Raw genomic sequence first — 14830 nt, forward strand, 5'->3', positions numbered from 1 at the left:
CCCTACACCTCTGTGCCCTCCTGCCTGCCCAGTGGCACCCTGGAGGAGCGCAGAGGCAGGGGTTATTATCCTCTCAGGACAAATGGGAAACGGAAACTTGGAAGCTAAGTACCAGGCCCAGGGTCACGAGGGCAAAAGGCAGAGTTAAAGCAGATCCTGCCCTGGGGCCCCCACACCCCAGAAGGGGCTGAGGGGCCTGCGTCCCTCCAGGTTCCCACTGGGCTAGGCGGGCAGGTGGGTAGCAGCCCGGATCTCGCCGCCTCCCTGTGGTTAACTGTCTCCAAAGCGCCAGGTAATTACGGGGCACGGGGGCGGAGGCACCCCCTCCTGACTCGGGTCTGACCTCCCGGTCCTTCCAGTTCCCAGGACCACCGGGCCCGCGCCCAGGCCCCCGCGGGGCTTGGTCAGCTGGGCGAGTTGGGGGCGGCGGCAGGGCCGAGGCTACATACAGTTCTCTCCACAGCCAATCGGGAGCCGGGCGGGGGGCGGGGCCGCACCTGGGGGCGGGGCCGGCGGCGGCGTCCTGGGCGAGGCTCTGACGTGGGCTGGCGCACCTGGGCCAGGCAGGTAAGGGCCGGTGCGTGACGGGAGCTGAGCCGCAGCCCCTACCTGCGCAGGGCCAGGTGTGGCCGCCCGGTCGGCCGAGGCGCGCGGTGACGGCGGGGGATCTTCGCTGGGGACTTGGTTCGGAGGGACATCTGCTTCTGGTCGACCGATTGAGGAAAAGGTGGGGACTCCAATTTCTGGAGACCAGCCTGGAGAGTGGGGGGGGACCCCTGCTGGCTGAGGAGGGTCCACCTCAGAGTTTGCTCTCGATGGAGAGCTTGCTGGGCGACATCTGTTTACTGAGGGGTGCCCTCTGGGGTTGGGGGCCTGTCGCCCTGTCCCAGGTAGGTTCTGCAGGGTCCTGCCTGGCCCAGCAGGGCCGGGCCTTTCTGGATCCCATACTTTGTGGAGTCTCCCTTGTTCCCTACCCGCTGGGCCCCTACCCTCCCTCTTTCCTGGGAGCTCAGGCTCCTCCACCCCTCTGTCTTACCAGCTCTGGGCCCCCACGTCCCAAAGACAGGATTCTGGGCCCTTGGTGCTGGTGGGTACTAGGAAATTGGAGGGGAGGGGGACGGCCAGGGACTTGATTGAATTTTCTTCTCTCCCTGGATTTGTTTGGCAGCCAGAAACCTGGCCCTGCCCCTGGGAGACACCCATGGATTCCCGGGAGCCAAGCTGAGCTGGGAAGGTGGCACTGGGCGTGGCTGCTGGGGGTGAGGCCCTCTCCCTGAAGGGGCTGGACCCAGACCTGTGGGGTGAAATGGGGAGTCTCCCAGGCTTGCCTGGAAGGGAGGCCTGGGGTACCACTCTTTATGGGCAGCCTGCTTTGTGGGGACGGAGGTGCCCCTGCCCCCAACCCTGCTCCCGGATATCAAAAGTGGAATTTCCCTGGAGGCAGAGGGCGAGGTGTTGTGTGGAGTGGGTGTGGGCCTGCTCCGCTCACTTACTTGCATGCTCGGAGAGTGGGCGCAGGCTGGACGTGTTCAGCACCTGGGCCTGCATTCCCCCACCCTGCAGCCCCTGCTTCCACCCAGCTGGGGGAGGCGTGGGAACTATGGCTGCAGGCCCAGTGTGCACCTGAGGCAGAGCTGGGCTGAGCCGAGGCAGGGCTGGGAAACCTGCAGGAAGGCATTTCAGTCCCCTCTGGGGGCTTGAGTGGAAATAGGACCCCTACACCCCTCCTAGAGACTGCGGGCGTGTCCTACCCTGAGAAAACCCGTGGTGAGCGCCTGGCTCGGGTTGGTGCCTCTGCGGAGTCTGCGGAGGTGGTGTGTGTGTTTGCAGACTGGCCCCTGGGGTGGTGGGGGGAGGGAAGCTGGTGCCTGGGCGGGGGTGTGGAGTGTCAGGTGCCCTCGCTCCCCACCAGTGTGGGGTAGCCTGGCTTGGCTTCTCTGTTCCTGGGCTGCTAGAGACGCAGGCCTGCGGCTTCACGATGCTGGGCCAAGTCCGGTGTGGCCCAGGTGCTCTGCAGCACTGGCATTTAGGGTCAGGGGCTTGGAAGGAGACTCTGGTATCTGCCAGGGGCCAGTGGGTATCTCACGGGCCCTGCCTAACTGCCTTGCGACCCTTCTCCAGGCCAGTGGGACTTGGTGTATGGAAGAAGGGAGGGGCTGGAAAGCAGGGTGTGGCCTGGCTTGGGTGCACCCCCAACCTGGGACTGTTGGGTCCAGGCCCCAGATAAAGTCCGTAACTTCTCTGTGCCTCAGTTAACTGGCTGGAAAGGAGCTGAGGACAGTACTGACAGGAGGTGAGGATGAAATCAGACATGTCAATCTTGGGGGACACTGAAGCCGCTGCAGAAGTAAAGGGGGTGCTTGCCAGGGTCTCCCCAGCTCTTGGTCTTCCTCTGTTATACCTTCCAGTGAGCAAGAAATGTCTTAGTGTCCCATGGCCATAAAAAATAACTACGTGTGTTTTGTTTTTATCATTATCATACCTTGAAGCATGTCATTGTAGGGATGTAGGAAAATGGGGGGCAATATAAAAGCCGTGGACGGGTGTGATGTGGGTACAGCCTCCAACTGGGCAGCCTCTGGGGGCCCCCTCCCGGCCTCCTGTCCACGGCCACTTCTTCCTGCATGTTTCTGTCCTGCAAGTGACCTCTGCAGCAAGAGCACCTATGATACTAGCCGGAGACGCCACGTGCCAGTCCCTGTCTTTGCCACATGTCACCCATGACACTGGAGACACCCCTGCCCCATCCACCTGCTGCTGCGGCCACTGGGCCAAAGCCAAAGGCACTGTCAGCCAGTCTGTTCTTAACCCTGGGCGACCCCCTTGTCCTCTCTGCCGGTTTTTAGTGTTATCAGGTGACAGGTGGGGGATCTTGGCAGAATCCAAGGTGGAGGGACCTGCAGGGGCGGCCGCCATGTCCCCTGGGTGAAGTGGAGCTGTTCACGTGTGGCACCATTTTGGAAACATGCGGAGCGGAGCCTGGCTCCAGCGCTGAACCCCAAGCTCTGCAGTGGGGGCCCTTTCCTCGCTGCTACAGGTGGTTTCCTTAACCTCTCGGTGGGCTTCGGCCCCATGGGAGTGAACCCTCCCTTCAACGTCTTGCTGCACCCAGAGGCGTTTCCTGTGTCTGCCAGGCCCAGGTGCAGCACTGAGCAGGGCTGGGGGATCCTCAGAAGCCCCCCGCTGGGGCAGGCTTGCTGCCCACTGCCCATTCCCTTGGGCTTTCCCACACCCTGGTCCCACTGGAACCTGCCCCTGGGAGACCACTCATTCCCTCCTCACAAGGTGAATGCCTTGGTGGTGCAACGGCTGCCCTCAAAACAGCCTAAACCACAGCCAAGACTGAGGGGTGCCAGCCGCGGAGCTGCGCCCCTCCCAAGGGAAGGCTTGGTTGCAGGACCTGGTAACTGGGTCAGTCAGCTCAGGTGAGAGCAGGTCCTGCCTGGCTCTTAAAGAACCAGCCCCGAAGGCCTGGGGTTCTCCCTGTGGTGGGCCTGCTAGGGAGCAAGGGGTGTCGGGAGGGACTCAGCTAAGTCCCCTGGGTGGGAGCCTTCTGCTGACTCAGCTGCTTCCTGCCCGCTCCACCGGTGGGCATCTGTGGGTGTGAAGGTGACTTATTTCTCGTCGGTCCCTCCTCAGCCAGTGTGGTGTCCTCTGCAGCCTGGTGGGTGCCCAGTTGCTGTCGCCAGTGTGGCAGGCCTGCAGCAGAACAGATACCTGTCGGATGCACGTTACCTTCCAGGCATCCCTTTCTCTCCGTAAGGAGAGCAGGGATGCCATGGACAAACCCAGCCCACAGTGCAGTCCTCAGGCTCCCGGGTATGGCCCAGGCAGGGCTCCGTCCCGTGAGCTGTTATCTGCTCTGCGCATGCCTGTGAGGAGGATCGATGGCAGACTTTACCCTGCAGTCACGGCTCTGGGGGCCCCTGTGGGGCGGGCACAGCCTGTGTGGGGGCTGCTGGGGTGCAGGCTGCTGCAGGGCCTAGGCCGGTGTGTGGCTGTGGCAGGCACCTGAGTCCCGGCCTTCTCCCAGACCCTGATGCTCTGTGGATAACCAGACCCTTCCCTGTGGACAGACTCTTGGGGGGCCAGAGAAATGAAAGCGTGATGAGGCGGGTCACAGGCTCTTGCTCACCCATGTAGGTGGGGCTTTGCACCCAGGACCTGCCTGGCAGCCTCCCCACCTTGAGGGAGCCACTTCCTACTGAAGCATTCCCACTCGTGGGCTTGTCTCTAGAGAGTACTCCTGGGCCGGCCCGCCGGGCCCTTCCAGAACCTCTCCTTCCCTCTCCCAAGAGGAGGCTGTGAACAGGGCCTCCCCTGTCCTCCAAGCCCGGTCCTCTAGGAAGGGCTGTGTTCCAGGGGTGACATCATCTTTCTGTGTTCCTGCTTCGGGATTTAAACAGGAGAAATGCGATCCCCCTTCATGATAAGGCAGGCCTGGCGGGAGAGCAGGGGGTAAACGGCTGGGGGGGGCAGGAACCAAAAGCAGCTTCTTTCCTTCCTTCCTGGCCAGCCCGTTCCTACATTTGGTTTCTGTGCCGTGACCGAGTGATGCGTGCTGGGACTGCAGGAATGGTGGTGGGGAGAGGTTCCCAGCGCTGCTAACTCTCCTGCTTCCCCCAGATCATGGCCCTCCACCCCCGCCGAGTGCGGCTGAAGCCCTGGCTGGTGGCCCAGGTGGACAGCGGCCTGTACCCGGGGCTCATCTGGCTGCACCGAGACTCCAAGCGCTTCCAGATCCCCTGGAAACATGCCACGCGGCACAGCCCCCAGCAGGAGGAGGAGAACACCATCTTCAAGGTATTGTGGCTCCTGCTGCCCACGGCGTTCTCTCTGGTCCTCCTGGCTCTTGTTCCGCTGTGTTTTCCGCTTCAGCTGAGGGCCTACGCTGGGGGCCTCGCTCCCGTGGCAGTGGGCCCGTAGGTCCAGCCCCCGTCCATTCCCACCATCAAGGAGGCACAGCTCACACCCCAGAGGACAGAGGAGCCGTTGGCTGAAGGCCAGGTGATGGTGGTGGGTGGTTGTGCCAGATCCACCAAGGCAGGCAGCCCCCAGATCCTCTCCATCCTGGTTGGCCCTGGGGGCTCTGCTAAAGGAACGACCTGGGGCCTGGGCGCTGTCTGGGCCAGTCAGGGGTGCGTGGGCGGTCGCAGCGCAGCCTGTGGGGCAAGTGTAGAAGGCTTGCATTTGCTGGGAAGATATTTAGCCCCATCTTAAGCTCTGCTGAAAAGCCAAAAGTAATTGGATGATGACCTTTTCTTCCACAAAAGTGTCTTCCTGAGTGAAATGTAGCATTGGTCTAAGTTGTGTGATGGAAACAAAACAGTATTTAATTCGTGACGTTGCACAGCATGGAAAGGAGACCAAAGCTCCACCCCAGACAGGGTGTGAGTCTGGCTGGGGCATCTAGGCAGTCTGTGCTCCCCACAGCGCACCCCGAGGCACAAAGAATGGGTTTGTGTCTCCCTGCCCTGTAGGGAGTCGTCTGTGATGCCCTGTCCCTGCCATGCCAGGCCCCCTCAAGATGGGACGCGGGTTCTCACCAGGGAAATAGCACCGAGGGTGCTCAGAGAGTAAACGAGCGCTTTTCATTTAAAATTGAAGCCTCGGGCCTCCCCGGTGGCGCAGCAGTTGAGCGCTGGGCTGCGAAGCTGACTGCAGCCTCTGCAGCGCTGGTTCAATCCCTGGCTGCCAGCGAGGGTCCCACATGACACGCAGACCTCTCCTGCTGTGACCGCTGCTCCCCTCAGCAGTGTACTTCGGTCCTTCTGCCTGCTCTGTTCCCCGCTCTGGCTCTGGTGAATTCTCTCAACCTCCCGTGCTTCTGACTGTACCCAGTGCTTGTATAAATAAATAAATAAATCTTTTAAAGAAAAGTAAAATAAAATTGAAGCCTCATATAAGGTGACAAGGAGAACCCCTGGCACCCAGCGCCTTGTGGCTGGCACTCAGGGGCAGGGCGCGGGGGAGCCTCAGCACCGGGGCCAGGACCTGCATCTGTGCATGGCATCTGCTGCCCGCTGGGCTGCTTCCCAAAACCCCTCCTCGTGAGGCCTTCTGTGTGACTGGACCCCTGTCCTGGAAGGAGACCAGGCTTGGGCAGGTGTGGGTGAGACTTGCAGTAAGTCTGCCCTCAGCCTGCGTCCATTGTGCATTTGACCCTGACACCTCTTTTGGGGTGTAGGAGTCTGGGAGGGGCTCACTTATGTGCCCTCATCACAGCCAGCATGTGGTGGGGCTGGGAGAGACTCAGGCAGCATCTGCCCCTGTGACCTTGCACCCCTTCTGCCAGGAGCTGGGAGATGCTTCAAATCTGACCATCGTCGCTACATGTGGTTTGAACCAGTGGCGAGAGGTCTTCGGACTTAGCTCCCTGCTAAGGGAAATGGGGTGAAGCCAGGCACGCTGTGCTGGGGCTGCTGTGTGAATTGCATGAAAGGACTTGTGGGAGGGGCTCAGCAGCCCCAGAGCTACTTCCTGTCTCTGGGGGATGCCTGACATGGGATGGCTGAGCAGGTGGCTCAGTGTTCCAAACTACCCCAGCCCAGCTCCTGCGCATGTGGTGGCCTGGGGTGGCTCTGGGGGCATGAAAGTGGGCGGGGCCAAAGCCAGCGCAGCCAGGAGGAGGGCAGGCCCAAGGGAACCAGGGTGGCAGTGACCGACCCCAGACCTGCTGAGTCCTGGGGCCTGAGGCTCAAGCCCCTGGGGGCTGGTGGGGGTGGGGGTGAGTCAGCAGGCACGAGTAGCAGCACGAGGCACCTGGGCCCACTTGGCCATCTCTATGCCAGCCCTGCACAGAGGCAGGAGGTGGGTCTGAGATGTGTAAGAAGCGTCTTCATCAGAGGAGAAGGGCTTGGCGGGCCGGGGAAGAAGCTCCCCTGAGGGAGAGGCCAGTGCTCTCCAAGGATAGGGCTGGGGGTCCAGTTCAGCTGGACCCACCAGGGCCTGGTCCCGACAGAGGAGGGAGCTTGTCCCTGGCTGGGGCATGTGTGCCTGTGATCTTGAGGCCCTGCTAACAAAACCTCACTTTCCACACTCAAGCATTCGTCACGAAGAAAGCCAGAGGCCCAGGGCTCTCCCTCAGCCGCAACCTGGTGCTGGCTGGCCCAGAAGTGGCCTGCTTCTGCCCTGCTTTGGTCCTGAGGACCCCGTTGTGGGCACAGCAGAAGCCTCTCTGGGAGGCCTCCTGTCCCCTGCCTGGGGATGAGATCACAGGGGAGGAGCCAACATGGGTGTGGCCTGGCCACTGCCCCTGGCAACTGCAGCCCAAGATCCCCGTGAGTGGGGCCCGCAGCACAGGGCCAGGCAGGTGTGGGTGCGGGGCGTGAGGCCCCCCGCTTCTGGGCCAGCTGGCTCCAGGTGTGTCCTGTCTCCCATGGCCTGGGCCGCTGCGGGCCCTTCCTCATGTCCTAACACAAAAGTAGCTCCAGCCAAGCAAAGAAGCAAAAAAATCACCCAAGTCTGCTTCCCCAAGTTGCTGCTAGTTTTCGGACGCCATTTCTCGGCTGTTCTTTCTCTGCAGCCCTGACGGTGGCCGCGCCTCCTGTGGGGGTTGGGGGGCACCAGTGGCCCCTGAGCTGCAGCCCCCCTCAGACTGTTTGCTTGTGGCTTCCTCCCTACCTGGTTCCTGAGGGGCTTCCTGCCACAGCCGCTATAAATTGGGGCTGGTGTGTATGGAGCGTGGGGGAGTGGCTAGCATGCTTTGCAGGGTTCTGGGTGCTCATTGCCCTCTTCGCCCGTTGTCCAGGCCTGGGCCGTGGAGACAGGGAAGTACCAGGAAGGGGTGGATGACCCTGACCCGGCCAAATGGAAGGCCCAGCTCCGCTGTGCACTCAACAAGAGCCGGGAGTTCACGCTGATGTACGACGGCACCAAGGAGGTGCCCATGAACCCCGTGAAGATCTACCAAGTGTGTGACCTCCCCCAGCCCCAGGGCTCCATCATCAACCCAGGTGAGGCCCCTGATGGGAGGGGGGCCGTGCGTGGGTTCTGCTGGGTCCGCGGGGTGGGAGCCGATGAGAGCCATGCCTGGCTGCCGCTGGAGTCTGGCTGAGAAAGCTGGCCCTGGAGGCCGTGAGAAGGTGTGAATGCAGTGAGCCCCACCGGGCCAGACACAGGGGCGGGGTGGGGAGGTGGAAGAGAGCTACAGGGCTTGGCCAGAGGGGAGGAAAGGGGTTCAGAAGGAGGAGCAGGGCCCAGGGTTTGTGTTCTATACCTGGTCACACTACGCGTGTGACCTTGGGTCAGAGCATTTGACCTCTGGAGTGTCCATTCTGTGCAAGAGTGCGGGCTCATCTCTGCTGCCCACTTTGTGGGCCAAAGCACCGATGTGACCTGTCGTCACTCATTCTTTGGATGTGCTGGCAAGTGGCTATTGGTGTGGGGAGGCTGGTCACTGATGCCCTCAGGCACTTGGGGGGCACGTGGAGCCTCTTGGGCCAGTCTCCAGTGAATCCAGGCAGACTCCGCTGTCATGTTAAGCTGACAAAGAGAAGTTGGGGTCCCTTGAGCTCTCGGAAGGGGCACTGATGTACTGGGAGAGCAGAAAACAGAGCCTGTGGTGGGTGCTGAGTGCTAGAGGGGTGGGGGCTTGCTCATTCTCATGGGGAGTGTTGGCCCCTCGTGGGGTGCTGAGGGGGGCTCTGAGCCCCAGAGCGGCTGTGCTGGCTTCCCCTCAGCTGAAGGGTGACCATGCGCTGCCCCTGTGGCTGCATCTCTGTTCTGGCAGGCTCCACAGGGTCCACACCCTGGGATGAGAAGGATAATGACGTGGATGAGGAGGACGAGGAGGATGAGCTGGACCAGTCACAGCACCATGTGCCCATCCAGGACACCTTCCCCTTCCTGAACATCAATGGTGAGTGGGGCGGGGTTGGGGGTTAGTGGGAGCACAGCCACATGCTCTGACCAGCTGCTCTGGCCCCCAAGCCCCTGGCAGTGGAGTGTGGCCACAGCAAGCTGGACTGTGGGCCGGGGCCAGTGCTTCTGCTGGGGTGGCTCTGTGCACCCCATCCCCCTGGGCCGAGACTGGTGATTCAGAGGAATAGAACCTTTCTCAGTTGCTGATCGAGTCTCGTCTTATATACAAACTCACTGGCTGTTACCAACCCCAGCGATTTCCTTGCCAAGCACAGAGTCATGGTGGAGGCCACACCCGGGGCCACTCCTTGGTGGGCTACTCTGATTAGGCGGCCCCTGGGCCACATGTGACTCCTACATTCAGTGCCAGCCCTGAGGGTGTTTATCTGCACAAAACTGTTCTCTTGTGAACCTCTTGACACCACGAGCTCAGGAGCCCAGAACGACGCGGGCCAGGTCTCCTTTGGAGGGGGCTCCATGAAATTGGGTTGCTCCTCAGCCCCCTTCTCTGTCTCCCTGCCCGCTGAGACCACCATGACTGAGAAGCCTCCAAGGAGGCCATGACCCTGGAAACCGGTCTGTGAGGACACCCCTCAGGTGCGGGCATTCCCGCTCGGGATCTCCCAGGCTCAGCAGATGGCTACCCTGTCTGCCCCCTCGCTCTCTGCAAGCCTAGTCACTCATCCCCTTGCAAAGAAGTGGCTTAAAGGAAGACGTCATGGGCTCCCTGCGGTGGGCTGAGGGCTGCAGGCCGGGGACGCGGGTCCCCTCCCAGCTCTCGCTGCCCTGTCGGCCTTACCTCCGCGTGTGCAGCCACTTCCATTTCTGTTTCATTGCTGGCTGCATCCTCCAACAGGGTTTCTTGATCCATGCCATTTCTGGGAGGCTGGATTCTCATTCTGTCCAGATTTCACTCAAGCCCTTGTTGTGTGGCCACGTGACGGGCCACCTGGGTCCTTTCTGGAAAGACGTCAGACACACATCAAGAATAAACAGTTGAACAGGAGATAGATTTAACCAGAACCAGACACTTGGACCAAAGAAACATCAGCCCCTGTGGTTTCAGAGCTGCTGGGGGGTGGAGAGGAGGTGCCTTCCTGGGGGTGGGGGCAGGCTCTGGGCTGAGCAGGCTCCTACAACACAGGGATACAGGGCGGGCTTTTCTTTCTCTTTAAAAAAAAAATCATTGGAGACTTTCAAATCACTAAGATGTGATTCACACCTCATGGCACAAAAAGGGCAGTCAATAGAAAGGTTTTCTTCCGTCTTGTTCCGGAACCTTCCCTAGAGGAGACTGATCTTTCTAGGTTCTTGACTGTTCTTCCACATATTTTGGGCACGCAGAAGTATTTTTTTTTTTTTTTATTAATCTCTGTGTATAAGCCCTTACTCAATGTCGATCAGTTCAGGTGAGTCCATTTTATGGATGGACCCATTTTTGTTTCATTGCTGGCCATATCCTACAACAGGGTCTCTGATCCATGCCATTTCATTGGCCCCCAGAGAAGAATTGATCGCCTGTCTTAGGCAAATGCAAGTTTTCAGAACTGAGTTTACAGGAGAACTAATGTGATTAGCAGGCAGAGGCCAGGATGCCACCTCCTACAGGGCTAGCCGAGGGGTCCCGGAACTGGAGACCACGCATGGCCTGGCCCAGCATCTGGCTCTCATCCGCTGACCTTGCCCATTTCTAGAGCTTTGGACTGGCGTGCATGCGTGTGTGGTGTCCCTGCTCACCCACATCCTTCTGTTCTAGGTTCCCCCATGGCACCCACCAGTGTGGGCAACTGCAGCCCAGAAACAGTGTGGCCCAAGACGGAACCCTTGGAGATGGAGGTGCCCCAGGCCCCCATCCAGCCCTTCTACAGCTCCCCGGAGTTGTGGATCAGCTCACTCCCAAGTACGTGAGCCCTGGCCTCCCCTGCTACTTGTCAGCTCCTCCCTCGCCCCATCCTGGCCCGCCTTCTGCCCCGTTGCTCCCCTGTAGAGAACAGCTGTCTGCCCCACAGGCAGCCTCTGCCCAGCTCCTGGCTGGCTGATGAGTCACCTGGAGAAGTTAGTGTCAGCCCGACCCGCCTGCTGCGGAGGCTGCAGCAGTGGCCGGCTTTCTCACGTCTGAGCAGCGGGAGGCCTGGCTTGTGCTGGGGCTCGGGAATCAGGCACTTCTTGATAGAGAGGCTGATGTCTGCGCAGGTGCTTGGATTTTGAGGCCTTTAGCACCCAGAGAAGGTATCTTTCTGAGCCGGGCATACGTTTAGCTCGAAGGAGAATCAGTGTCCCCACCCGTTCTCCCTGCATGTGGTGGGGCTGCGAGTGCCAGGGCCACTTCCCTGAACCCTAGTGCCATGCCAAGACCTGAGGCCTGGCTGTCCTGCCAGGAGCAGGGCCTGGCGAGACTCACCAGGAGAGCAGCTGGCAGAGGACTGCTTGGTATTTCTTCCTGTCTGCCCAGCTCTTCTTCTTTAAGCAGTGGGTCCAAAGTGAGACACACACCAGATTCCTTAGTTCTTGGCCCCATCCCTCCAGTGTCCCCGCTGATGTGAAGACTCAGCGTGAAGCAGGGAGGCCAGGACCCATGATGCTGTGTGGCGACATCAGCCCTAGGCATGGGGAGGGACAGAGGCAGTGTAGGGACCTTGGCCTGCTCGCCAGGACATCTTGAGTGAGCATCTGGGGATGTGCCAAGTTTTCCCCGACTGCAGGGGTGCTGATGACCATCCTGAGCACTGTGCGCTGGGCTCTGTCTGGAGGGACCGGCCTACTCTGGGCTGGACAGCAGGGCGGGACTCACCGCCCCCTCCCCTTGCAGTGACCGACTTGGAGATCAAGTTTCAGTACCGGGGCAAGGAGCACAGCCACACCATGACTGTGAGCAACCCCCAGGGCTGTCGGCTCTTCTATGGGGACCTGGGGCCCATGCCTGACCAGGAGGAGCTGTTCGGACCAGTCAGCCTGGAGCAGGTCAAGTTCCCGGGCCCGGAGCACATCACCAATGAGAAGCAGAAGCTGTTCACCAGCAAGCTGCTGGATGTCATGGACAGGGGGCTGATCCTGGAGGTCAGTGGGCATGCCATCTATGCCATCAGGCTGTGCCAGTGCAAGGTGTACTGGTCAGGGCCCTGTGCCCCCTCGCCTGTGACCCCCAACCTCATCGAGAGACAGAAGAAGGTCAAGCTCTTCTGTCTGGAAACTTTCCTTAGTGGTGAGTTTTCTCTGGAAGGAGCTGCTCCTCTCTCCCTCGCTTCTGTCCTGACGGCAAAGGTCTTGACCCAAAAATCTCTTGGGGTGGCGGGGGGGCATCCAGGGGGAGGAACCTTGGTTCTGAAAAATGAAAGTGGCCTGGGAACAGAGAAGGGCCATGTCATTCCCACTGTCCCCCACCCAGCTAGGCCCCAGCGTGACCTCTGTATAAACAGAGGTCAGGTTGGCAGGACCCCTTGAGTGGCAGAGGTGGGAGACACAGCCTTGTCTCGCCCCCCACCCTCAGCCCCGCGTCTGACCCACCTTAACCCTGATTCATCACCTTCAGCTAAACACCTGAGTGGTGAATCACCTGAGTAGTGAATCTCAGCAGACAGGTCTGGGGACAGCACTGAGCTGTGAATTCCACATTGTGGCTGGAGCCCCGAGTGCCGTGGTGCCCGGCAGAAGCCCCCGGGGGACAAGGACGCCATGCGTTTGCCTTGTCCCCAGGCAGGCCACAGAGTGTGGGTGTGTGGCCGAGACACATTGCCCAACCCACGCTGGAATCTGGTCGCCCTCGTGTGGGCCCGTGGGGGCAGCGTAATCCAGGACGTGGCCTGAGCTGAGAGCGGGTGACCATGTCCCCAACGTGGCCTTCTCCTTCCGTAGAGCTCATTGCCCACCAGAAAGGGCAGATAGAGAAGCAGCCGCCATTTGAGATCTACCTGTGCTTTGGGGAAGAATGGCCAGATGGGAAGCCCCCGGAGAGGAAGCTCATCCTGGTCCAGGTGAGACTGCCGAGACGAGCCGGTCAGCACCCTGGTGCTCAGTGTGGGGCCAAGCCCCAGGGACCCTGTGCTGCCCGTGTGGCTTCGAGCCCTGTGATGATACACAGTGCCCCCTGATTTGGGGGACACCTTGTCTTTCATCCTCTCACCCACAATGGAGACTTGTGGGAACCCAGTGGGATGAGGTCCTACTGCTCCTCTTCTGGGTCCCTGTGGGGATGCCTAATTCTAGGGGATGGCAGTGAGGCCCTGGGTTTGGCCCCTGGAGCCAGGCAGCAGGCCTGGGACAGATGAAATATGGGCACAAGTCTTGCTAAGGGAGCAGATCTTTCTTGATGTGTGTTGTGACCGAGCTGGGGAGTGGGAAGCAGAGGGACGACAGTGTGTCTGACTAGACCCTGGGTGGGCTGCCGGGCTTGCCAGTTTGCCCTCAGCCCTGGGGCCTCCAGCGTTTGGGTGGCCCTACCCGTCAGCGCATGCCTGTGCTCCGTCCGAGCAGGTCATCCCAGTGGTGGCGCGTATGATCTACGAGATGTTCTCCGGTGACTTCACCCGGTCCTTTGACAGCGGCAGTGTCCGCCTGCAGATCTCCACCCCGGATATCAAGGACAACATCGTGGCCCAGCTGAAGCAGCTGTACCGCATCCTGCAGACCCAGGAGGGCTGGCAGCCCCTGCAGCCCGCCCCCAGCCTGCAGTTGCCCCCCGCCCTGCCCACCCAGTAGCCGCCTGCCACCTGCCTGCTCTTTTTTTACAGCTTTGTATATACGGATATTTTTTATTTTTCCCTCATAGCCAGCTTGGAACCTGTCTTCCCTCTGACACATCAGTCGTCTCTGACCTTCCAAGGGTGTCTAGCTCTTAAAGTTGATTTAATTTATGGAAAAAATCGCCCTTCAGTCTTTCCTTTTCTTTGTCAAACCTCTCAGTGGTAGTGGAATGGAGTAGAAGGAGACTTGGTCTGGAAGTTTCCACCAGGGTTCTAGTGGCAGGCGGTGTGACCCCGAGCCCATCATTTAACCTCAGGCAACAGTCCTCACTGTAAATCGAGGGGGTTGGGAGGGGCCAGAACTGCCTCCAGCCTGACCACATGGCCTCCAGCCTTTGGTCTGGTCTGGGCGAAGCTGCCTGGGACAGGATGTCTGCATTATTCTTGCGCCGCATTTTTCTCCCCTCGCTCTCATTAAAGTTCTCTCTAGCACTGATTTGTCAGGATTGATCTCCGTTTGACCTGTTTTGCTAGTAGAGTTGGCTGGTTCCAGCCGCAGGAGGAGGAGGAGATAGAGGGAGGGAGGGGAGCTGGCTGGTTGCTTAGGAACCAGGCTTGATATCTAAATAGAAGTAGGTGCCAAAGTCTGAAAGTCACCTGGCCTGTGCTGTGAAGGCTCATAAATGAGCTGGGGGGAGCTGCCGAGCACCTGGGACCTTCAGGAACACAGCTGCCCTCACTCCCGCGCTGTGGCAGGCGGGTGCCACAGAGGAAGAGCCCTCTGCTCTCCCAGGAAGACCTGGGGTGTGAGCTGGGCATGGAGGACCACCCCACCCCACTATTCCAGGACATTTGTCCTTCCTGTCATGCTTTCAGCTGGGAGAAATGGGTGCTGCATGGCTGGAGGCCAGGCAGGGGCATAGAGGCCCCGCTATGGGGGCTTAACTGGCTGCCCCAGTAGCTGGGTGCAAGTGGCGAGGGGCGCCCTGGAGCAGTTCGTGCTGCAACAAACTGGTCTTCTCTGCTTTCCTTGCTCCCTGACACCTTTGCCTTTTAAGAAAATGATGGAATTACACCTACTTTAAAATCCGAGACCTGAATGGAAATCCAGGTGATGATCTCTGTCGCTGGCCCTGTCCTCCTGAGCACGATGCCGTCCTGCACCAAGCCACAGAGAAAGCCCTGAGCCCTGCTGCTACCCTGCTGCTGCCCTCCCGCCGAGCCCCGCCCACCCACAGCGACCAGCTGAAACTCAAGGCTTGCTCTATTAAAAATGCAAGCTCCACTCA

The 14830-nt window shown here is 60.1% G+C and overlaps 1 protein-coding gene across 1 annotated transcript; it reads left to right on the forward strand.

Annotated features, from left to right (window-relative positions):
- The first annotated feature begins 665 nt into the window (after nucleotides 1–665).
- On the forward strand, nucleotides 666–14520 carry IRF6 (interferon regulatory factor 6). Its single transcript, XM_037497127.2, has 8 exons — nucleotides 666–727; nucleotides 4627–4803; nucleotides 7751–7955; nucleotides 8732–8860; nucleotides 10619–10762; nucleotides 11672–12064; nucleotides 12715–12833; nucleotides 13333–14520. Exons 2-8 carry the CDS (start codon nucleotides 4630–4632, stop codon nucleotides 13555–13557), a joined length of 1389 nt encoding a protein of 462 aa, XP_037353024.1. The 5' UTR covers nucleotides 666–727; nucleotides 4627–4629; the 3' UTR covers nucleotides 13558–14520.
- The last annotated feature ends 310 nt before the right edge of the window (nucleotides 14521–14830 follow it).

The sequence above is a fragment of the Talpa occidentalis genome, unplaced genomic scaffold (genome assembly GCF_014898055.3).
Source record: "Talpa occidentalis isolate TD23 unplaced genomic scaffold, MPIMG_talOcc4v2.1 talOcc4.8, whole genome shotgun sequence".
NCBI lineage: Eukaryota > Metazoa > Chordata > Mammalia > Eulipotyphla > Talpidae > Talpa > Talpa occidentalis.